The 21,561-nt window shown below is 61.5% G+C and overlaps 6 protein-coding genes across 7 annotated transcripts in view; 4 read left to right on the plus strand and 2 right to left on the minus strand.

Moving 5' to 3' along the window:
* Positions 1 to 4,194, plus strand: part of FANCA (FA complementation group A) — a 32,140-nt gene extending 27,946 nt beyond the window's left edge. The window contains exons 38-43 of the mRNA XM_066327318.1: positions 659 to 721; positions 1,904 to 2,009; positions 2,382 to 2,457; positions 2,816 to 2,957; positions 3,495 to 3,584; positions 3,937 to 4,194. Coding sequence (XP_066183415.1) covers positions 659 to 721; positions 1,904 to 2,009; positions 2,382 to 2,457; positions 2,816 to 2,957; positions 3,495 to 3,584; positions 3,937 to 4,044 — 585 coding nt within the window. The 3' untranslated portion in view covers positions 4,045 to 4,194. The remainder of the gene's footprint in view (positions 1 to 658; positions 722 to 1,903; positions 2,010 to 2,381; positions 2,458 to 2,815; positions 2,958 to 3,494; positions 3,585 to 3,936) is intronic.
* A 47-nt stretch (positions 4,195 to 4,241) lies between these two features.
* Positions 4,242 to 12,012, minus strand: ZNF276 (zinc finger protein 276). The gene is given in 12 exon segments (XM_066327419.1): positions 4,242 to 4,916; positions 5,548 to 5,647; positions 5,892 to 6,009; positions 6,357 to 6,432; positions 6,505 to 6,615; positions 6,886 to 6,966; positions 8,078 to 8,156; positions 8,977 to 9,477; positions 10,060 to 10,112; positions 10,212 to 10,521; positions 11,864 to 11,957; positions 11,959 to 12,012. Coding segments are annotated over 12 exon segments (1,863 nt in total). The 3' UTR covers positions 4,242 to 4,630.
* Positions 12,013 to 12,151: 139 nt separating this feature from the next.
* LOC136366401 (VPS9 domain-containing protein 1-like) lies at positions 12,152 to 12,913 on the plus strand. Its single transcript, XM_066327424.1, is given in 4 exon segments — positions 12,152 to 12,175; positions 12,178 to 12,270; positions 12,657 to 12,729; positions 12,816 to 12,913. Coding segments are annotated over 4 exon segments (288 nt in total).
* Positions 12,914 to 13,672: 759 nt separating this feature from the next.
* On the plus strand, positions 13,673 to 16,093 carry LOC136366399 (VPS9 domain-containing protein 1-like). 2 transcript variants are annotated; one of them, XM_066327421.1, is made up of 8 exons: positions 13,673 to 13,740; positions 13,906 to 13,958; positions 14,038 to 14,882; positions 15,004 to 15,132; positions 15,213 to 15,405; positions 15,478 to 15,559; positions 15,697 to 15,801; positions 16,013 to 16,093. In XM_066327421.1, the coding sequence occupies exons 1-7, from the start codon at positions 13,699 to 13,701 to the stop codon at positions 15,796 to 15,798; spliced, it is 1,446 nt and encodes a 481-aa protein (XP_066183518.1). In that variant the 5' UTR covers positions 13,673 to 13,698; the 3' UTR covers positions 15,799 to 15,801; positions 16,013 to 16,093. The 2 variants fall into 2 exon arrangements, with proteins under 2 accessions (XP_066183518.1, XP_066183517.1); XM_066327420.1 differs by having other exon boundaries at positions 15,478 to 15,801; positions 16,013 to 16,088.
* SPATA2L (spermatogenesis associated 2 like) lies at positions 16,046 to 17,814 on the plus strand. The gene is given in 6 exon segments (XM_066327425.1): positions 16,046 to 16,124; positions 16,529 to 16,838; positions 16,840 to 16,891; positions 16,956 to 17,033; positions 17,036 to 17,365; positions 17,368 to 17,814. Coding segments are annotated over 5 exon segments (1,173 nt in total). The 5' UTR covers positions 16,046 to 16,124; position 16,529; the 3' UTR covers positions 17,772 to 17,814.
* Positions 17,815 to 18,141: 327 nt separating this feature from the next.
* On the minus strand, positions 18,142 to 21,494 carry CDK10 (cyclin dependent kinase 10). The gene is given in 15 exon segments (XM_066327319.1): positions 18,142 to 18,533; positions 18,608 to 18,663; positions 18,743 to 19,111; positions 19,197 to 19,256; positions 19,335 to 19,404; positions 19,499 to 19,520; positions 19,522 to 19,552; positions 19,749 to 19,821; positions 20,180 to 20,256; positions 20,355 to 20,485; positions 20,551 to 20,620; positions 21,042 to 21,083; positions 21,085 to 21,110; positions 21,218 to 21,334; positions 21,456 to 21,494. Coding segments are annotated over 15 exon segments (1,281 nt in total). The 3' UTR covers positions 18,142 to 18,435.
* Positions 21,495 to 21,561: the final 67 nt, after the last annotated feature.

Consider the following 21,561-nt stretch of genomic DNA (forward strand, 5'->3'; position numbering starts at 1 on the left):
TAAGGAGACGCAGGAAGTTTGTGAGACAGCAGGGCAGGCGTTTTAAGGGCTCTGGGAAGTTGTGCTGGGATTCCCAGAGACAGATTTCCTGAGGGTTTTCCCAAGTCTGGTCCAGGAAATGGCTCTGCCTGTCACCTCAGTGCAAAGGGAATTCTCTGGAGGGCTCTGCTGAGGAGGAAACTGGGCTGCTGCCTGCCAGTTCTGGCTGTTGATTTTCCAGGGAAGAGCCAGGGTCAGGGCTCAGCATGGGGAGTGTCCCTGTGCCAGAGGCTCACAGGTGACAGTGCTGAAGAGGAACCTGGGCCTCGTGTTTACTCTGGAGGTTTTATTGCTCCAGGCAGCAGCTCCTCTTCCTGTGGGATTGACTCCTCCACTGTTTGTCTGGAGCCAAAGCTGCCAGTCTGGTGTCACTGAGTACACTTGGCACACGGGGAATAGCTGCACCTTTCACCTCAAAATTCCTGGAGGGTACCAGGGGGAGTGAGCACTGTGGGAGGGCTGGGGGTAACTGGGGTCCCAGCAGGTGAAACACTCTGTGGTTCATCCAGGACCAGTCTGGGAATGTACCTGGTGAAATGTTCATATTCCCTGACTGGAAAGGCCAAGTTCCAAGTCACCACTACAGGCACAACTAACAGGCAGCCTCTTTTCCTTGCAGCTCCTTGTTGCTCTGCTGTTCTTCTCTCTCCTGGATCTCATCTCAGCTAGAATAGCACCAAAGGTGAGTCCAGCCCTGAGGGAATTCTCATGACACTGGATGTGTCTCATCAGTTTGGTTTGCTGCCCAAAAATGCTTTGTAGCAGCACTGGGAAGGCTGGGAGCTTGTTCTGCCAGGAGGAAGGGATCAGCAACACCCCAGACAAGCCTGCTGAAAGCCCTTCTGTTCCCATCAGATTAAACCTGTGTTTTCCTCTCACTGACGTTATCTCTCCTTTCACTACTTTTATTTCTCCTCCTGGATGATTTACTATTTTCAGTTTCCTGTTCAGACTTTACCCCTCCCAGGTAGTGCAGGAACCTGGTATCTGACTCAGCTTTTGTGTAGCATCTCACATCTGTCAGATGATGTTGTTCCTCAGGCTGGAATGTGGTACTTCATGGGAGAAAGGCTGCCCAGGAAGGAGGGAGATGAGTTTCCAAATGGTTTAATGCTATTTAGTGAAGGAGCAAAGATGACAGGCTGCTTCCAGCAGCTGCCTGCCCTGAGCATCCTGCTGCCTGTGAAGGCTTGTTTCTGTCCCTTTCTGTCACCTCAGCTTTGAAGTGCAGCCATTTGGGGAGTCACCTCACAGATGGGATCAGGGAGCACATTCAGGGCAAAAATAACCATTTGGTCTCAGTCTGCCTGTGGGAGAGTCTGGGGGAAGAGCCAGGGAGGAGAGAAGCATCTTGAACAGACAGAGCTGGGAGGTTAATTCATGTGAAATGAGTAATGAAAAAGAAACCCCACAATAATCCCAAGACGTGTTGTCACTAGAAAGGTTAGAGGGGACAGAAGCTGCTCCAGTGGGGTGGGTGCAGGATGTGCAGTGGTCTGTTGGTTAAGCCAGGTTGGATGGGACTTGGAGCAACCTGGTCTAGTGGGAGTTGTCCCTGCCCATGACAGAGGGGTGGAATCGGATGATCTTTAAGGTCCCTTCCAACCCAAACCATTCCACGGTGCAGCTTTCCCCTCTCTCAGCAGAGCCCTGTGAGGGCTGGTTTGGTGAGGAGGACACTGCCTTGCTCAGGTGCCCAATTCCCCTGGGGGAATCCAGGCTCCCAGGTGAGGGGAAAGACTTGGGGTAAATTCCTCAGGTCCTTTAGCAGAGCACTTCACGTGCAGTCTCTTGTGGGGGTTTCTTTCTGCTTTGATGCAACCACAGCCCAAGGGAAACGAGAGCTCTCCTTTCTGACACCCAGGAAGGAGTGGATTTTCAGACATCACTGGAATGGTCCCTGGAGATCCTGCAGTGCCTGGAAAAGAGGAGCACATCCTGGCCACTTCTCTTCCATTCAGCAGAGAGAGGTGAGTCCTGTCCCCAAGGGGTGGAACCACAGGTGACCCATCCCTTGGGTTGTAGTGTCCCTGTGAGAAGGGGCTGCTGGGCCTTTGGAAGCAGCACAAAAAAACGTTTGTGTGAAAGCTGAGAACATCCTGCTTCTATCCCAGAGTACAGCAGACCCAACTGATGATCAGGAATGACTGAACTTAGTCTTGTTCCTGCTGTTAGAGAAAGCCTGAGGGGACAAGTTGCTTCTCTTGCTGGTCACCACGCTCAAGCACCCATATTTATTGTGGCCTGGAAGGAAACTGGTGCAGCCCCTGTGCTGCTCCAGAAGTGTGAAAGGTGATGTGAGGCCCTCTGGAGGTGCTCAGAGCTTGTCCCTGTCCTTGCAGACCCCGGGGAGGGCCGTGTCCTGCGCAGCGCGGCCTCGCACCGGCACACCCGGCTCCTGCCCCTGGCATTCTACAGGTAAAACATCCTGCTGGGCTGGGCTGAGGAGTCTGGGGGCATGTGGGTGATGGTTGGCATCCACAGCAGCTGGCCTGGAGGTGAGCACAGTTACCTCTTACTTTCTGTGCAGGACACACCACCTCATCAGGGCACGATGATGTTTGAGGAGCCCTGTGCTTTTTGCTAAAGGGCTTTGGTAGAAGTGTCCCTTCAGCCTTGTGCTCCAAAGGTTTTGGAGCTGAATTTGCTTCCTGGGGTGGCCCTGCATGCAGTGGGACTCAAATCAGACAGGGCAGAGCAGCAGCTGTGTTTGCCTTGTGCCCTGTGTGTGTCCCATCACCCAGAGCTGACAGAGCCCCTCTGTGACCCCCTCCAGCCTCATCCCCTGCTTCCAGCGGGAGCTGCTCCAGCGGGAGCCAACCTTCCTCAGCGTGGCACTGCAGATGTACATCCAGCTGCTCCAGCTCTTTGTGGAAGGGGAAGTGCTGCCACAGTCTGATCAACACCCCACAGAGCACGTAAGCAAAGCCTGGACTCTTTTTTTTCTCCCGTTTTAGACTTTGAGAATGGTTTGGGTTGGAAATGACCATAAACCTTGTTCTGTTCTACTCCCTGCAATGGTTAGGGACACCTCCCATTATCCCAGGTTGCTCCAAGCCCTGTCCAGCCTGGCCTTGGACAGTTTCAGGGATGGGGCAGCCACAGCTTCTCTGGGCAACCTGTGCCAGACCCTCTCTCACCCTCACAGAAAAATTTCTTCCTAATATCCAGTCTAAATCTACCCCTCTCCAGCTTAAAACCTCCTGTAACCAATCCTATTCTTTAGCTCTTCCTCTGCAGCAGCACTTGCAGCATCCCTCTTGTTCCCACTTTCCTGTGCAGAACAGAGGGAGCTTGTGCAGGTTCCTCATCCCCTGGGGCTGCTCCCAAACCCTGAACAGCCCCCTGTCCTCTGAGCTGTGACAACCTTGGGCGTGGGGTGGTGGCTCCTGCTCTTCTGACTGGGCTGAGGGTGACATTTTCCTCCATGGCCGTGGCTCTCCCGTGTCGTGCAGGATCCCCTGCAGCTGATCTCTGCAGCCCGGCAGTTCCTGCTGGAAGCCATCCCACAGTGCCCTGCCCAGAGCTTTGGGAACATGCAGCCGGTACGTGCAGATGTTCTCCCTTTCCTCCCGGTGTGTGAGCTGGGAGTGCTGCCGCGGCTCCTCGGGCACTGATCCCAGACCTGTGCCAAAGCTCGGTGCTTCCCTGACCCACGTGGGAGCAGGGGGACACCTGCTGCTCAGCCGCTGCCACGGCCACATCCTCCCAGCACATCAGGCCCTGCCCTCGTGTGGCCATTCCCGCTCGGCCTGAGGGAATTGTCAGGCCTGAGGGGAGGTTTCCCCCTCCTCTGCCTTTGCTTGGCTGAGAAAGCAGCAAAATGCCCCGGTGTTGCTGGAACTGGCTTTGAGGAAACACGAGCAGAGCTAAACTGGTTCCCTGCCCTCTCCCCAGCTCCTGAGCACCTGTGAAGAACTCGACCCGGAGCTGAGAGCCACCCTTCTGCAATTCTCACAGCCTGCTGTGGCCATGGAGCTGGAGGAAGAGCTGGAATTGTTCTGAGGAATGGACTCAGCCCAACACCTCAGTTACACCTAATACAAGGAGCCATCTTTCTCACCTGGGCCATTTTTTTTTTTCAAATTACTTTGTAAATAATTTATTACAAGCATAACCATGAAGCTCTTGTTACAATAAAAAGTAGGTTACAAATTTTCAGTTTAGACTTGCTTTGGGAATCATAATTAGGTTGTCCTGGGTGGTTTTTTTTTTGTTTGTTTTTCTTCTTTTCCAAACCAAAATGTCTCCTTAAAGTTGTCCCACTGTCCTCTGTCCCCCTCAAGCCCCCGGGGGCACCTCTGTGCAGGCAGGGAACAGTTGTGGCCAACTTGGTTTCTACAACGTGTGCGTGGGGCTGGGGACACGAAGGGCCGCTGCCAACGTCCCTTCCCCTGGGATTAGACACTCTTAGTAACAACACTGCTGAAATCAGACATGAGCATGGAAATCACTGCATGAGAACAAGCCTTTTCTGAGCAAGCTGAAGCTAATTCCACAGAGTTCTTTGGGAGACTAAAACGTCGATTAAAACTCTCCGCTGCCGTTCGGCTTCTACAGGGGCTGGGCTGGGCAAGGTGTCCCCGTCCCCTCAGGTGGGCTCGGGCTGTGCAGTCACTTCTGGCTTCACCTCCTGCTCTTCCGCAGTCCCTGAAGCCGTGAGGAGGAGGATGGGCTCTGGCTCCAGCGGCTTGGCTTTGTCCTGAGTCTGGGTCAGAGGGTGCACCATGGACATGTGGACGTTGAGGTTATGGGCCTTCTCGAAGCGCTTCCCGCACTGGTCGCAGGCGAACTCCAGCTCGGCCTCGGCTTTGTGTTTGGTCATGTGGTACTTGAGGGACGCGCGCTGGCGGCACTGGAACCCGCAGATCTCACACCTGCCGAGGCCAAAAGGGGCTCAGCACCAGCCTGGGGCGGCTTGGCTCAGCCAGGGAGAGCGCTGGGGCTGGAGCAGGCGTTGGGAATGGACATTTCGTTGAATCATAGAATGCTGGGGTGGTTTAGGGCTGGAAAGTGACCTTAAACATTTCCCATCCCATCCCCTGCCAAGGGCAGCGACACCTTCCGCTATCCCAGGTTCCTCCAAGCCCCATCCAGCTTGGCCTTGAACACTTCCAGGGATGGGGAATCCACAACCTGTGCCAGAGCCTCACGATCCTCACAAGAAAGAGTATCTTTCCAATATCCCATTTAACCCTGCCCTTTGGCAGTAGAAAGCCATTCCCCCTTGCCCCGTTACTCCAGGTCCCAAGTCCCTCCTCAGCTCTCCTGGAGCCCCTTTAGGCACTGCAAGGGGCTCTAAGGTCTCCCTAGAATCTTCTCCAGGCTGGACACAGCCAGCACTCTGAGCCTTTCCTCCTAGCAGAGGTGCTCTGTGACCCTCTCCTCATTCATTCTATTTAAAGTGATCCAGCCAGGATGCTGCCAGCTCCAGGCAGGGTTTGTATCCCAGAATTACTGTGCCAGGGTCAGTGACTGATCCCTCTGATCCCCACTGGAATCACTTACTGCAGGGGCTTCGCTCCTGAGTGCCGCATCTGATGGACCGAGAGGTGTTTGCGTTGCTTGAAGGTCTGCCCACACTCATCACAGATATAATTCCGTACCTCTGCCACGGGAAACAGCAGACAGTCATGGATTCTGCAGAGTTCCTGGAATGTGCCCTGCACACACAGCTGTCCACACCCCCTGCAGGAGTCTGAACCCCTCCCCTGCCCCATGTCCCCTGCACAGCAGCTTGTTCCACGCTCACAGAGAGTCCCGTCCCTGCACCCCCAGAGCCTCAACACCCCCAAAGAGGGTGCCAGGAGGCTCTGGGTGTCATCTGTGACCTGTCAGCTGCTGGGACACACCTGTGTGGATGAGCTTGACGTGCCGCTGTAGGTACCGGTCGATCATGAACACCTTGTTGCAGCCAGGGTGAGGGCAGGGCCGCTCCCGCATCTCCTCGTGGTGCTCCTTGATGTGCTTCTGCAAGGCAAGGACAGAGCTTCTGTCAGGGAACAACCTGGATCCCCAAACACTGAGATCACCACGTGCAAAACCAGGATTTGCATCCCCATGTACCCCTGGCAGCAGGGGCTTGAGCTGGACACAGTGGAGCCTGTTCCAAGGGCTGCTGTGAGCCAGTGACAGGCTTCCAGGACAGGAGAAACAGGGAGAGCCAGAGCACAATGGGAAAGGACAGGACTCCCAGCAGGCTGCTTTTAGTGGCTCACTGCCCCCTGCAGCACGGGGTGGGGAATTAAACTCATCATGGTGATGATGATTAATCATCACTCTCACCGGTGTGGGAGAGGAGCAGAGCCCGAGCTCACCTTCATGCCATCAGGCCCTCTGTAGACAGCAGTGCAGCCTTGGTAAGGACACTTGTAGATGGTGGGCAGCTCCTCCCTGCAAGCAGAGGTGTGTGAGGTGTTGTGGGCATGGGGCTGCAGCCCAGCCCAGCCCTGAGACCCTCCCTACCGTTCACATTTGATTTTTTTTTTCCAGCCTGGCTTAGGCCCCGGCTTCTTCCTTATTTTGGGCTCTTCCGCCTTCTTTGCTTCTTTACTGTCGCTTCTCTTGCCAGAAATCCTCCAAGAAAGAACGAGGACAGTGGTTTAACACTCAACTTTGCTTTTAGATCCACCGAAGTGTCCCCAGCTGCTACACCTGACCGTGACCTGGCAGAGCAGGAGCACACACAGCCCCAGGAATATGAGCTGGCTGTGCCAGGCTAGGGATGAGGGCCCAGCCAGTTTAACGCAGTGGGGAGCTTGGGGGCATCTCTGTGACCCCCAGGCAGGAATGTGTAGGGAACAGAGCCATAAGGAAAGCCCCCCACCCACCCTGAGAGCCCCTTACTTTTTCTCGGGGTAAGGCTCGAAGGAGTCATCTGAAGATTGCACATTTCTCTTCTCGCTTTCATCATCGCTCAAGAAGTCCCTGAGAGAGAGAAGCTGCCCTTTACCAACGTGACCTGGGGCTGACCCTCAGCAGCTCCCAATTCCCAGCACATCCATCTCCCCCACAGCACAGCACAGCGGCCACTCCACGTGTTCTCCCCCCAGCCTCTCCCCAAGCAAACACAGCGCCGGTGAACACAGCAAAGACCCAAGTCAGGTCCTTTTAGGGCTAAATCTCTGCAAGAATAATCAAACCACTGTCAGGAGAACAAAAAAAAAAAAACAAAAAAAAAAAAAAGAAAAAAAAAGGCTGTTACTGAAAGGATCTATTCATGGGTGAGGGATGTGGCTGCCACTTCCTCTACTGGGAAAAGGAATTTTGTGGAGCAAGAATGTCACATAGTTGTCTGGTGCAGGTTAATGAAGCTGCAGGTCATTCTGTATTCCCTCAAAAGTAACAACCATATTTGGATTCTTCTTTTTCCTCCTTTTAGGCTTTAAGCCATACAAGAAGCAATTAATTCCTGAAGACAGGAAATAGGCAATAAATCGTTGTGGCCCTTTTAATGTGACAGCTGACAGGCCCAGCTGACACTGGAGTCCCTCTGCACTTGGCCCTTTAGACTCAGAACGCCTGGATTCGTGGATTTATAGCCCCATTGCAAATACCTGGGTTGGACTGAGCCAAATCCCTGCTCACAACGACTGTGGAGCTGCCAGGTCCCTCCCGCTCCCGTTTCCCAGTTAATGGCTCTCACTGGGAGCAGTGGGGGTGGTTTCTCCACGTGCCATCCCAGGCCTGCATTCCCACTCCCACTGCTCTCCCACAGCCCCAGCTCTGGAGGGAACTGCCCAGAGGTTGAGGGGCTGGAGCAGCAGCTCCCAGCACAGCTCCTTCCCCAGCAGAGAGAGGGGACAAAACAGGGCCCAGGATTGCTGCAAGCAGCCCACAAACACGGAGCACACGTGTGTGCAAAGCCTCCCAGAGCAGAGGAGGGAGCTCAGAGCCTCAGTGCCATGAGCTATGTGATGGCTGTGGCAGAGTCACTGCTCCGAGGCCCTGGTGCTGGTGGAGAAAGAGCTCTGGGGGCTGGGGAGTTCCCACTGGCAAAGAAGACATTTAGGCTATTTTAAACCCACTCTTCTCTCACCCCTCAGAAAGGTCACTGAACTCGTCTTTTACCCGCTCATCCGACGTTGCAGACAGAACCTGCTTCCCACTCAACTGTCCTAGGGAATGAAGGAGAACACGGGGTGTTACAAGGAAAAGCAGCAGACCCACGGCAGCTCTGGATGCACTCGCCTGGTCACACTGTGGGCAACACACGCTCCATGGCAGTCAGTGATCGTTTAAACCAAACTGTCCCCTCTGCCCAGAAACGGCTCTGCCTGTGCTCCACCCTGACCCTGCAGCTCCCAGGAGCAGCTTTTGGTTCCTCCTGTGACACCTGTAACTCAAAGACTTGTCCCCAGGCAAGTCCCGGCCGCCACTCTTGTGTCCAGCAGCAGCTGTCTCCAGTGGGTGCTGGAGCTAAACACAGCCCCACTTCTGGAACTCAAAACGGGTGTTAATTCCTTGCTTCTGGAAGTGGTGTTTGGGGCAGTGCACCCAGCCCAAACCCACTCAGCAGTTTTCCTTTAGGGACAGAAGGGCCTCCTGGGATTCAGCATCAGCTGCTGCGCAGCAGGGACACCCAAATTCAGGGTCGAACCAAAAGAAACATCTGGCAAACATGGTGCTGAGGAACCAGCGACCATTCCATATCCCCAGGAAGAGTCTGGCAGCAGGGTCTCCCCTCTGTCAGAGAGGAAACAGCACACAGGGCCAGGAGTACGACCCCATGTTCCCCTGCCCATTCTGCATGGCTCAGCATCCTCCTCCTCCATCAGAGGCCAACCTCTGAGCACTTCCCAGAAGAATCTGTGCCCTCCTCGAGGAACAGCAGTCTCCAAGGAGATGGCCCAGCCCCTTGTGGCTTCCTGGGCCACCTCTCCAGCTCCCTGCCTATCCCCTGAGGCTGAGAGGGAGAACAGGAAGCAAATCCCTTACCTGTGGCAGTGCTCAGTGGGGAGACAGGCTGCGGCAGGGCCTGTTCCTGGACAGAGGCCGCTCTGTCCAGCTGCGAGGGAGACGGATCCCTGTCCTGAGGCAGCTCATTCTCCACATTCAGTGGCACGGCCGTGGTCCCTTTGCTGGCAGGCTGCTGGCAAGGAGCTGTCCTTACGGGAGCACGCTGGGCTTTGGGAGCAGGAACAGCCTCGGCACCGTCTGCCCCGGCCCCGTTGTCAGTCAAGCGCTGCTGCGCCGCGCCTTTGCTCCACTCCCGTTTGACAGCCAGGGCGTTGTCGAGCAGCACGGAGCTGCAGTCCGAGTCCGTGTCCATGACGTAGTCGTGGCCGTCGCCGCAGGCCCAGACGGCGCGGATGATGCCGCAGTACTCGGAGGAGAGCACGCTCCGCAGCCCGGGCACCGACGGGCAGCTCCCGGCGTGCGCGTGCGTCCACGTCACCAGGCTGTGCAGGCACTGCGGGCTGGACGTGATCAGGTCAACTGGCCAGGGGAGAGGCAGCACGGTCAGCCCCGGGCATGGAGGGGACATGAAGGGGATATGGAGGGGATGAGGATGTGGATTTGCTCCCCGCCAGGTTGCCCCAGAAGGCAGGTGGGAACTGCCCCAAAGGGATGGAGCAGGGTAGTGCCAGAACCACTGAGGTTGGAAATGACCTCTGAGATCACTGAATCCAACCCGTGATCAAACACCACCCTGTCAGCCAGACCATGACTGACTGTCATGTCCAGTCCTTCCCTAAACACCCCCAGTGACAGTGGTTCCACCACCTCCCTCCATTATTCACGGCTGAAAGGGTATTCCCAACTGTCCCCAGTGTCCAGCAGCAGCTGGGACAGGCCTGGCACTGCCACCCAAATCTGCTCTGCCCACCCCCAGGTGAGCCTCTGCCTGTTTGGCCCAGCCCAGGAAGGTGAAGATTCTCCTGAGAAGCCAGAGGGAGGAAGCAGAACCATAACCAGCTGTGTCGAAGGACCACATGCAGGGGGGTTCTGGAGTCCTTTCTCACCACCCATCAACCCCAGCCCTCAGGTGGCAGAAGGAAAACGGGGCGGGGCACTCACCCAGGCAGGAGGCACCTCCTTCCATTCCTGGCTGCGCATGGACCTCGCTGTTCCTGCAAAAACCAGAGCGGCACAGTGGGATTTAGGGGTCACGTTTAGGAGGCAGCACGCGGCACGGCGCTGCTCCAGGGAGGAAAAGAAAGGCCACGTACTTTCCTTTGGACTTGGCGCGGCTCGTGGGCGAGGCGTTCACCCTCTGGATGAAGGTGCGGAGGACGCTGCGGCACTTGTAGAACTGGGCATGGCATTTCTTGCAGACGAACTGTGGCAGCGCGGGGTCCTGCCGCACCGCCACGCCCACCAGCCGCTGGAAGTCGGTGAAGAACACCTGGTCCACCCGCCGCTGCTTCTCCGAGTTCTCCCCCAGCACGGGCACCTTCCCGAAGGCATTGCGCAGGCTCCGCGAGGAGAACTTGCCGTGGCACAGGCGGCAGTAGCCCGTGCTCAGGGCTCTGCCGATTCCTGCCGAGGAGAAGCCAAGGTGGCTGCTGAGGGATGCCACTGATGCACCCAAAGGTGTTTCCCTCCACTTCGTCCCGGCTGCTTCCTTAGCCCTGCCTTGAGCAAAGCATCCGGGCAGGAAAAGACCCTTCTGGCAGCAGCTGACCCAAAATCAGCCCTTCTGACCCCGCTGTCCCATGGCAGAGCCTCCTCTGTGCTGTGGTGTTCCCAGGACTCTGCCAATGCCATCCCTTGGTTTCAGCAGCGCTTCCCGGGTGTTTATCTCCCAGGTATTTACAGCTGGCATTGTGTCCCTCGGCTGCCTCAGTGCTGGCTGGCCCATCCCTCAGCTCCCCAGTAGTGCCCTGGAGTGAGCCGGAATAGCGGGCAGGTTGGGAAGTGTCACCCAGTTCACTGACCTGCGCCACTCCCACTCTCTGGAATAAATTCCATCCCTCCACTGAGCCCCAACAGTTTGAAAGGAACCCTTAGCACAGCCTCCCCCCGGCCCTGATCCAACCCCGAGGTGCAGTGGGCACAGTGCCGAGACCACCTGGGTGACCCAGGGAACGATGAGGGGTCTCACCGCAGCCTGCGGGGGTGGTGACAGCGGCGGGACAAGGCAGCACCTCCTGCGGGGAGGTGTCTTGAGGGGCTGAACCCCCCGTTTGTGCGTGCCCCGTGTGCCACCCGCTGTCCCGGTGTCACAGCATCCCGCGGAACCGTTGGAGATACCGCTTATCTCCTGCCCCAGCTGCAACACACCCGGATATCAGCGGCCCCAAACCGGGATGGCGGGAGGTCCCGGTCACCCCCAAACCCCAAATAGGAGGGCGGGAGTGTCCCGGTCACCCCCAAACCCCAAATAGGAGGGCGGGAGTGTCCCGACCACACTCAAACCGTGATGGAGGGAGGTCCCGGTCACCCCCAAACCCCAAACAGGACGGCGGGAGTGTCCCGACCACACTCAAACCGTGATGGAGGGAGGTCCCGGTCACCCCCCAAACCGGAGCAGGCAGCGGCCGAGCACCCCGAGACAGCGGGAGGTTCCCCTACTCTCCCTCACCGTGGGCCGAATTCTTCCTTACCTTGCCGTTACCGGCACCGGGATGTTCGGTGTTTCAGGGGGGGAAGAAACTCCACACAAACGGGCAAATTCTGACCCGTCGCCCGCTCGGCACCGAGTCCCGTGACGGCGGGTGTGACCCCGGCAATGCGGAGGGAGCCCCGCCACACCGAGGGCTCGCCCGTCCCCGCTCCTCGCCGCCCGTCCCGGTGGCCCCCGCGGCGGCTCCGGCGCAGGGGAAGCGACTCCGGCCGTGCCCCCGCTCCCCCCGCCCCGCTCCCCGCGCTCGGGCCTCACCTGCCTCCGGTGCGCAGGCGGCGGGCCGCGGGGGGCCTCGGCGGGCTCGGTGCCGCGGGCGGGCCGTGCCGGGGGTCCGGCGGGGCGCGGGGGGGGGCCCGGGGGCCGCCCGGGGCCGCCAGGAACCGCCCGCGCCGATCGCGCTTCATCGTCCCCAGCCGGGCCCGGCGGCTCCGCCCGCCCGCAGCGCCCCCCGCCGGCCGGGGGGACCCGCCGCGCCCGGTCCGTCCCGCCGCGCTCCGGGCGGGCCCGCGGCCCCACAGCGCCGTTCCGGGCGGCCCAGGGGCCATGGCCGCGCCGGGGGGCGCCGAGGGGGCCCGCGCCGGGCCGGGGGGGGCCGCGGGCTGCAGGGAGCCATGAGGGCGGCCAGCGGTGCCCTGGGCATGGACAGCGCCGGGCGGACCAGGGTGAGCGCGGGGACGGCCGGGGAGGGACCCCCCGGGCTCAGCCGCATCCCCGGGATTGCACCCCCGCTATCCCCGGCCTCAACCCCCTTCCCGGGGCTGCATCCCCGGCCTCCTCCCGTATCCCTGGGCTCCTCCCGCATCCCCCGGCTTCACCTGCATCCCTGGGCGCGCTCCGCATCCCCCGGCTTCCTCCCCCGGCCTCACCCCCAGCCGCGGGGCAGCATTCCTGGGCTTATCCTGCATCCCCGGTCTCATCCTGCATCCCGGGGCTCCCCCCGCATCCCCGGACTCACGCCCCACTGCCGGGGCTGCATCTCCGGTGTCACCCAGCAGCCCTGGGCTCCCCCCGCATCCCGGGGGTCTCTGCTCACCCCCCGCTTTGGCAGGAGGCCTACGTGGAGTACCTGAAGAGCATCACCCTCATCGCCCAGGCCTTGCAGGAGGAGGCGGCAGGCACAGGTAAGGCGGGACCCCTTGTCCTCCCCCCGCGGAACCGAGTCGGTCGGTGGAAATGCTGCAGTGACCTCAACACACCCTCCCCGCAGAGAACAGCGAGGGGGTCACCCCTGACACCCCCAAACTGCTGAAGCTGGCGGAGCAGTGCCTGGAGAGGGTCAAATCCATTGCGGCGGCGCCTGGGTGAGTGAGGGGTGGGGGTCCCGTTTTGGGGGGCTGGGTGTCCCCGCAGGGCCAGGCCGGTGCTGAGGCACTGCTGACCTGTCCTGCCTCGCTCCCCAGGGAAAGCCCAGGTGAAACCAGCTGCACAGGAGCGGGGCGGGGGCTCTACACCCCTCCCCAGGCACCGCCGGGTCTGCTCAGACGAGGGGGGGAAGCTCTCGCCATTCCTGCCCCCGGAGATCTTCCAGAAGCTGCAGATCGCTGAGGCACAGAGCACACGGAAGTACGGAGGGCTTGGACATGGGGACTGGGTCACGGAGACTGGACAAGGGGCTGAGACAGAGAGTGCTGGAGATGTGGACTGGCACATGGGAGGCTCAGACACAGCAGATAGGACATTGGGTGTTCAAACACAAGGGGTTTGGCAAGAACTGCGACACAAGGACTGGCAGTGGCTCCGTGCCTGCCTGGGAGATCAAGGAGCAGGATGTGGTCCTGGCACGTGTCCTGTGCCCTGTGGCGAGTGCTGAGGCTGTTCCTACAGGGAGCTGACCCCACTGGAGGAGGCCTCCCTGCAGAACCAGAAGCTGAAGGCGGCCTACGAGGCACGGGTGGCACGGCTGAACCCAAGCCAGGCTGTGCAGAAGACATCTCTGGCAAGTGGGGAGCTGGGGAGGAGCCAGGTGGAACTGGCAGCCAGGCTGGGAGAGGGTCCCTGGGGGACCCCTGCTCCCCAGTGGTGGCCATGGGGTGTGGGTGGGTGTCCCCAACTCCCCTCCTGCTCCGCAGACGCTGTCCCTGCAGCGGCAGATGATGGAGAACCTGGTGATTGCCAAGGCCCGAGAGGAGACTGTATCCTTGCCAGTGGGATTGCTCCAAGAACTGGCTCCAGCAGAGCCTCTGAGCTGTCCTGGTGTCACCAGCCCCACACAGGCCTTTGGGGTCCCAGCTGGGGATGGCAAAGGGCAGTCAGTGAGCACAGTGGTGGCTCTGGATCCTTAACTGTGCCTGGCCCAGCTGCAGCGCAAGATGGAAGAGCGGCGGCTGCGGCTGCAGGAGGCTGCCAACCGGTGAGTGGGGATGTCACCGCAGGGACCCCGAGCTCTGGGGACAGCCAGCAGTGCCCTCACTGCCCTGAGTTGTCTCCAGGAGGTTCTCCAGCAGCGTGGCCCTCACCCCCGAGGAGCAGGAGCAGCGAGCACTCTACGCTGCCATCCTCGAGTATGAGCAGGACCATGTGAGTGTGCGCCAGGGGCTGCCGACAGGGCTGGAGGCTGTGCCATGGGACAGGAGGCTGTGCCATGGGGCAGGGTGCTGCACCATCCCAGTGACCAGCCCTGGACACTCCCCAGGACTGGCCAAGGCAGTGGAAGGCGCAGCTGAAGCGGAGCCCGGCAGATCTCTCAGTTGTGTCAGGGCTCTTCTCCTGCCTCCTGAGGTACTTCCTGGGGTGGGCACGGCCCTGCCAGAGCGAGGGGGCTGCAGCCACTGCTGCTGCCCCCTGCCCACCCCATCCCTCTGCCCACAGCTGCCCCGAGCACCCCATCACGCAGCTGCTGCGGGCGGCTGCAGTGTGCGGTGTACGCCCGGCTCTACCCCCGCCGTCAGCCACGGCCCCACCGACGCCTCCCCCGCCTCCCCCTCGGGTCCTCTCCTTCCTGTCGCTGGACGCGGGGGGCTCCTCGCTGCCCGCCGAGCCCGGGGGCCGCCGGCTCCGAGCGTCCCGCAGCCTGCACCTGCATGTTTTCGGTGCCCGAGCACGGCCCGGCCCGCGCTGCGCCACAGCCAGTCCAGCACCCCGCTGGCCGACAGCGGCACCCCGGGGCCCGCCGAGCCCCCCGAGACCCCCCGGGAAAGCTCCTTCGAGGACCTGGAGCGGTTCCTGGCGTCTCCTGAGGGCTGGACCCCCACAGAACCCCCGGCCAGCTCCTGGAAGGACGCGGCACTGCCGGAGCTGCTGAAGGGTGTCGTGAGGGACATCCACAACGCCATCGGTGAGGACAGCTGAGGGAGTGCGGGGTGGATGGGGGGCTCTCCTGCACCCCGTTTGACTCGGGGCACGGAGTGGGTAGGGACAGGGGGGTCCCAGCGTGCTGTGTGCCTCGCCCTTACCAGACAGGCTGCTGGCTCTGACTCTGCTGGCCTTCAGGGGGCTCGGCACAGCCGCTGGCAAGGATCAGTGCTTGGCCTGCCTGGAGGAGGCTTTCTTCCCCCACTCTGGGCCCCGCTCCTGGCCCTCTACAGGTACCATGACCCGCTTTGGAGGGTCTGAGACCTGCTGACCCCTTCCTGGCGTTCCCCCCGTCACCCCTCCGTGCCTGCAGGACCGTGCAGCAGCCCCGTGAGGCGGCCCTGGCACGGAGCATGGAGCGACACCGGCACGCCAGCCCCGCCGACATGGGGCTGGCCTCACGCCTCTTCCCACCGCCCCCGGCCGCCCCGCGTACGCCTCCGCCGTGCAAGACCTGCGCCTCATCCCGCTGGAGACGTGTCCCCGCAGGAAGCTGGAGTGCATCGGTGAGCGGCGCTGGGGACATGGGGTGGGGACCCAGGGATGGCCGTGACCCTGACGCCCGCCCTGTGCCGCAGTGCGAGCCCTGCGTGGCATCTGCGAGTGTGCCGAGGAGTACTGCGGCAGCCGGGACGCCCGGAGCCTCGCCACGGCTGCCATGTGAGTACAGTGCCACGTCCCTGGGACACACAGGGATGGGGAGTGAGGGGAGTGTGGGGCCGGGGCTCCTGTGGCCGGCACGGTGTTGGGGCACCAGTCCCTGTGGCCACCGTGGCTGATGGCCCCTGTTGTCACAGCGGGGCAGACGACCTGCTGCCAATCCTGTCCTACGTGGTGCTGCAGACGGGGCTGCCCCAGCTGCTCTCCGAGTGTGCTGCCCTGGAGGAGTTCATCCATGAAGGGTACGTGCCGGGGTACTGGCTGTGCAGGCACCGCTGGGCTCAGGGCACCGTCACCCTCCTGGGACAGGGCTTTCGGGGCGGGAGGTGGGTCACAACAGGGCTGAGGGATGGTGGGTGTGATGGTGTCCTGGTCATGGCAGCGTCCCAGCCGCAGATGGTGCGGTGCCCGTGGTGGTGTCCCGTTGGTGACAGTGTGATGGCTGTGGCACAGGTACCTGATCGGGGAGGAGGGGTACTGCCTGACGTCCCTGCAGAGCGCCCTGTCCTACGTGGAGTCGCTGCAGTGAGGAGGGGGCGGCGCGGGACCCCCACACCCCGGGCAGGTGCTGACGGCCCCTCCGCGGGTCCTCCCGCCCTGCGGGGGGCGCTGTCTCGGCCCCGCCCCGGGGGCGGAGCTACGGGCGGCACGTGCGTTCGGGCCCGGGGGCAGCGGGAAGGGAGCGCGAGCGGCCGGCACCGGCCGGTGTGAGGGGGGAGCCGCGACCGCGGCGGAATCAGGCTCGGGTGGGAACACCGGCAGGTCCCTGAGGTCGGGAAAACGGGGGAAGCAGGCCCGGGGAGTGACACCGGGGAGGATGGCATCAGGGAGGTGCTGGGGAGGCCTCGGAGGACCGGAGTTCCGGAGCTGAGGTTGTGGCGGGGAGATCATCACCGGTTTGGGAGGAGGGTGCCGGGGTTGGGGGTCTGACGGGTCCCGGGGTGGCGTCTCACGCTGCTGTACCCGCAGGATGTGTGCAGGCTCGGCGCTGCGGCAGGAGCACCGGCAGGACTACGGGCATAAATTCCGCAGGAACTCCACCAGGAGTACCGCCGGCTCGCTGGAGCGGGAGTTCGGCCCCGCCGGCCCCTGCCCCGGCCCCGCCGTGGCGGAGCGGCTGCGGCGGCGGCTGCAGCAGGAGCCGGCGCTGCTGGGAGCCCTGCAGGACGATGCCTTGGCACTGCTGGCCCGGGGGCTGCGGGACCACCCCGACCCCGGGCTGGCGCTGCGAGGCCTGGCCGCTGCCTTCCGGCTGCTGGAGCTGGCGGCCGTCAACCTCTAACCTCTTCCCGTGGCGCCGGGAGTTCGGCACCATCCCGGTGAGGCCCTGAGGTGGTGAGGGGTGTTGTGGGGGGTACCCAGACACCTCCGGCCACGCTCTCCGTCCTCCTTGCAGACTTTCTCCGCGCCTACGTGCACCTGCTGCGCCCAGCGCTCCCCGAAGCCGACCTGGTGCGGAGTTTGGGCCGACTGGGCTCGAGCGGCATGACCGGCACCGCCTGGCTGTGGCACGGCTGCCCCCGGGGCCCTCGCTGATCGCCGCCGCTGTCGGCTTCCTCGCCTGCCGCCTGGAGTGCGAGATCCTGGCCGAGATGGCGCTGCGGCTGCGGCGGCCCCGCGCCGAGGAGCTGCTGGAGGCGCGGCATGACGCCGGGGCTGCCAAAGGGTGTCTGGAGACGCTGCAGGACCGGGGGACGCAGTGCAGGGCGGCTGCCGACTGCGGCGATGGCGTGGATCTCTACCGAGAGATGCCAGACAGCCCTGAGGACACGGGGGACAAGGACACAGCCCGCCCAGCGCTGTGGAGGACCCTCAGGGCGTGCCCACAAGGGGCTGGGGACGCTGCGATAGCACGCTTGGGCCAGAGCCCGTGGGCAGCGCTGATCCAGACACCATCCGCTCACCTCTTCCCGGAGCAGGAGCTGATGGGCACCGGCAGAAACCCCAGGTGCTGGGAGAGCCCCGGGATTCCTCCCAGGACACACCAGAGCTGCCATGCTACCAGCTGCACTCGTGCCTGCACCGGGGCATGCTGCCCTCGTACTGCTGCAGCACCTGCAGGCAGCTGCACGCCGGTGCCTGTGCCGTGGGACACGCCTGCCGCAGCCGGCACCGCGGCCAGGAGCTGCACGGGGAGAGGCAGCAGCGGCTCTGGCTGCAGCGCACGGAGCTGGACATGCTGCTGGCAAAGGGCTCTGCACCCCGCTCCTGACACTGCCACTGCTTGGCACAAGGACTTGGACTTGCTAGCCCCTGAGACACCGGTGCCTGGGTCCTGCTCCAGCCCGGGCGCTGCTGCTGTAAATTATTCAGTGCATCAGTAAAGAGGCTGCCTTGGCATCGGTGTTGTGTCCTGGTGAGGGGGACCAAGATGCCTGGGCCAGGGTCTGCAGTGATACCTGACAGCACATCACCCTGCAGGAGCAGCTCCTGCCTCACTGAGAGTGGCAGCTGGGATCCACTTAAAGGGGGGCAGAATCTTAGGGTGTCATGTCCCCAGGGTGCCACAAAGGAGGGAAGCAGAGCCACTGCTTCTCCCAGTCCTGCGGCACCAGAGAATGAGGTCATTTTCTCAACCAATGTTACCACTGCCAGATGCTTTATTGATGGCAAAGTCGGGGTTCTCCCCACAAACAGCACAAGCCAGGACTCCCTGGGGACAGGACTGACCATGCCACACCTGGGCAGCCCTGAGCCCCATCTCTCCTGCCCTGGGGCCACACTTGCCCAGCCCCAGACTGGAGCCTGCCCTGTCCCACACAGGGAGATAGATTCAGGAGCCATCCTGGGAACAGCTGGATCCCCATGGTGCTGGGACTGTTGGGCTGAGGAATCCACCTCAGCCAGGACACATCACGCCTGTTCTCAGGGACAGCTCAGGGCTTGCTGCGCTTGGCCTGGCTCTCTGTTGCTGTGCTGGCCGCCCGCTTGTTCCGGTGGTGTGGGAAGGTGGGCATCAGCTCTGGCTCACAGGCTGTGGGGCAGAGAGAGAGGTCAGCAGGGCCCAAAGCCTCCGCAGTCCTGCCCTACCCCCAGGATGCGGAGTACTTACCAAAGGCTTCTCCTTGAAGTAGGAACTCTCCAGGCAGTCCTTGGCTGTGGCCCTGTGGGACAAAAGGGCAAGTGACAGGGACTACTCCAGCCTGAGGGACAGGATGGGCAGGTTCCCTGCCCCTACCCCACCCTGTATCCTGCCTGGCTCTTACCCTTTTCTTGGGGTCATACATGAAGAGGAAGTTGAGCAGGCGCAGGCCAGCCTCCGAGAGCCAGGGAAACCTGTGCTTCAGGTTGTTGTAGGGCTGTTTGCGCAGGGTGTACTGGGTGGCCAGTGGCAGCTTGGAGAACCCCTGGGGGAAACGGTACGTGTGAGGAAGGGCCACGGAAGCAGCCAGAGAAAAAGGACAAGGAAATTGGGGAAGGAGCTCTCACAGCCAGATGTTCTCGTTGGGTGTCCCCAGGAGCTGCACGATGAGGTCGATCTGGTGGATCTCAGAGGTGCCTGGCAGCAGTGGTTTATGTGCCAGCAGCTCGGCCAGGATGCAGCCAGCAGCCCTGCGGAGCACAGCAGCCTCTCAGTAATCCCCCTGCAGTTTGCAGCCCCTCAGCCCCGTCCCCACAGCCTCAGCCCCACCCTTACCACATGTCAATGCTGGTGGTCTGCGTTGTCATCCCCAGCAGCAGCTCTGGTGCACGGTACCTGCACAGGGGACTCTCAGTGGCAGAGCTGGCACAAGCCAGTCCACTGGGAGGACACACCCCAGCACCAGCCACTCACCAGAGAGTCACCACTTTGGGGGTCATGGGCTTAGGGGGCATCCCATAGGTTCGTGCCAGGCCAAAATCAGCTGCAACAGAGAGTGACAGTCAGGAGGGAGCCCAGATCTGAGCTCTGTTTGTGGCATGGAGCAGCCACAGCTGGATGCAGGTGCTGGGACTCACCTATCTTCACACAGCCTTTGTCCGGTCATCAGCAGGTTGGAGACCTTCAGGTCCCTGTGGGAAACAGAGCAGCTGGAGGTGAGAGACCACAAGGAAAATCCAATTGCATCATTCCATGGCCTCCCACCCCCGCCAGTGCTCCCACAACAATGGGCACCAAACCCCCACTCGGAGCTGCTCCTGATCCCAAGACAACGGAGGTGTCCCCAGACACCCCTTTGTCCCCCCAACTCCATCCTGCCACTCCTACCTGTGGATGATGTAGTTCTCGTGGAGATACTGCAAGCCTTTCAGCACCTGGAGGATGATGCACTTCACCTGGGGACAGAGGACAGGAACTGTGACCTCTGTGGGAACAGCACCAACTGGACAAACCCCCACAGGCCTAGCCCACCAGGGTGTCCTGTTGTCCCTCCATCCCTGTGGTCCTCACAGAGGGTTCTAGGTGGACATTTTCTCCCAGCTCTGCTTCCCAGACAGTTTGCTCCAGCCCCAAACCCAGCCTGGAAAGTCCCTGAAGGGTTCACTGAGAGTCAGCTAAGCCCAGGCTCCATCAGAATCCCTGGAATCACCCAGCTTAAAGTCTAGGGAGCCCTTCACGGTGCCCACAAGTTTTGGCAGGAATGGCAGCACCCTCTCAGGGGTGCTGGACCCAAATCCTGCCCCATCCTGTACCTGAGCCTCTTGAGAAGGGGGTTTGCATGTTCTCCAGGAGACTGGCCAGGTCCTGCTCACAGTATCCCATCACCAGGAAAATACTGTTGGAGACAAGATAAGGTCAGAGCCTCCCTCAGGACAGGTTTTGTCTCCAAGGAAGGTTTGGAAGGCAGAGGGAGGACAGACAGAGGACTCTCACCTTTCCAAGTGGTTTCCCACAACCACCTCTTTCAGTTCCACAATGTTGGGGTGCTGGAGCTGCAGGAGCAGGGTGATCTCCCGCAGGCTGCTGATAGGCATTCCTGGGGGAGAGAGAGAGGAACAGCCGTGCTGCAGCAGTGGTTAGAGCCAGAGCCAGGACAGAGCAGCCCCTGTTCCCCCCGCCCCTCCATTACCATCTTCTCGTTGTCCATCCGCACCTTCTTCAAGGCCACCGTCTCATCAGTCAGCGTGTCCCGGGCACGTCTGGGACAGCAAAAAGCACGCTGGCACCAGGACACACATCTGGTTTGTGCTGACCTCGCCTCAGCCCACCCAGCTCAGCTACAGGGGGAGGAACTGGGTGATCCCTCCGACCCAAACCGTGCCGGGATTCTACAGGTGGAATGGCTTTCCACGGGCAGAGATGCAGCGTTAGATGGGATATCAGGGAGAAATCCTTCCCGGTGACGTGTGGGGCGGCCCTGCACAGGGTGCCCAGAAAAGCTGCCCCATCCCTGGAAGTGTCCGAGGCCAGGCTGGACGGAGCATGATCTAGTGGAAGGCGTGATTTACCCACGGCAGGGAGTGGAACGGGATTAACTCGGAGGTCCCTTCCCAGTCCCGCATGGGCTCAGCGCAGCTCAGTGGTAGCCCCCCGCACGGGACGCAGTGCCCGCACTCACACACGATGCCGTACGTGCCCTCTCCGATCCGATTCAGCTTCTCAACTCCTTCCGCTGCGGCATCGTCCCAGCTGAAACCAAAGAATCGAGTTCAGGCGGTGCCGCTCCGAGGGCTCCTCACCGGGGACTCCCCGCCGGCCCCAAGCCCTCTCCCACCCCGGGGACCCGCTGCACTCACCCGATCGGCTGCCGGGACCTCAAAGAAGCCGTCGCCTCGCAGTCGTCGCAGCCGCAGGGGCTCCAGCTCTGGCTCGGCCGCTGCAGGTCCCGGTCCCGGTCCCGGTCCCGGTCCCCGCTTTGCGTTCCTCCCGCCTCAGCCGCTGCCATGTCCGCGGTGCCGAATCCCGCCCTGCGCACGCGTAATATTACCCAGCCCGGCCTCAGGCCCCGCCCACCACACTTTAAGTCTCTGGCACCGTTGCTAAGAGGAGCCAATAGCGACCCAGTCCCGGCATAGCCCCGCCTCCTTTCTCCTCTTCCCTCCGCTGCCCCGCTCCAGCCCCGCCCCCGTCTCCGCTCTGT

This window comes from Sylvia atricapilla, chromosome 12, assembly GCF_009819655.1.
Source record: "Sylvia atricapilla isolate bSylAtr1 chromosome 12, bSylAtr1.pri, whole genome shotgun sequence".
Lineage (NCBI taxonomy): Eukaryota > Metazoa > Chordata > Aves > Passeriformes > Sylviidae > Sylvia > Sylvia atricapilla.

Coding starts and splice junctions, on each gene's coding strand:
- LOC136366399 (XM_066327420.1), top strand. CDS start 13,699: ATGATGGAGAACCTGGTGATTGCCAAGGCCCGAGAGGAGACT. Junction 14,883..15,003: donor GGACATCCACAACGCCATCG/GTGAGGACAGCT, acceptor CGCCCTTACCAG/ACAGGCTGCTGGCTCTGACT. Junction 15,406..15,477: donor CAGGAAGCTGGAGTGCATCG/GTGAGCGGCGCT, acceptor CCTGTGCCGCAG/TGCGAGCCCTGCGTGGCATC.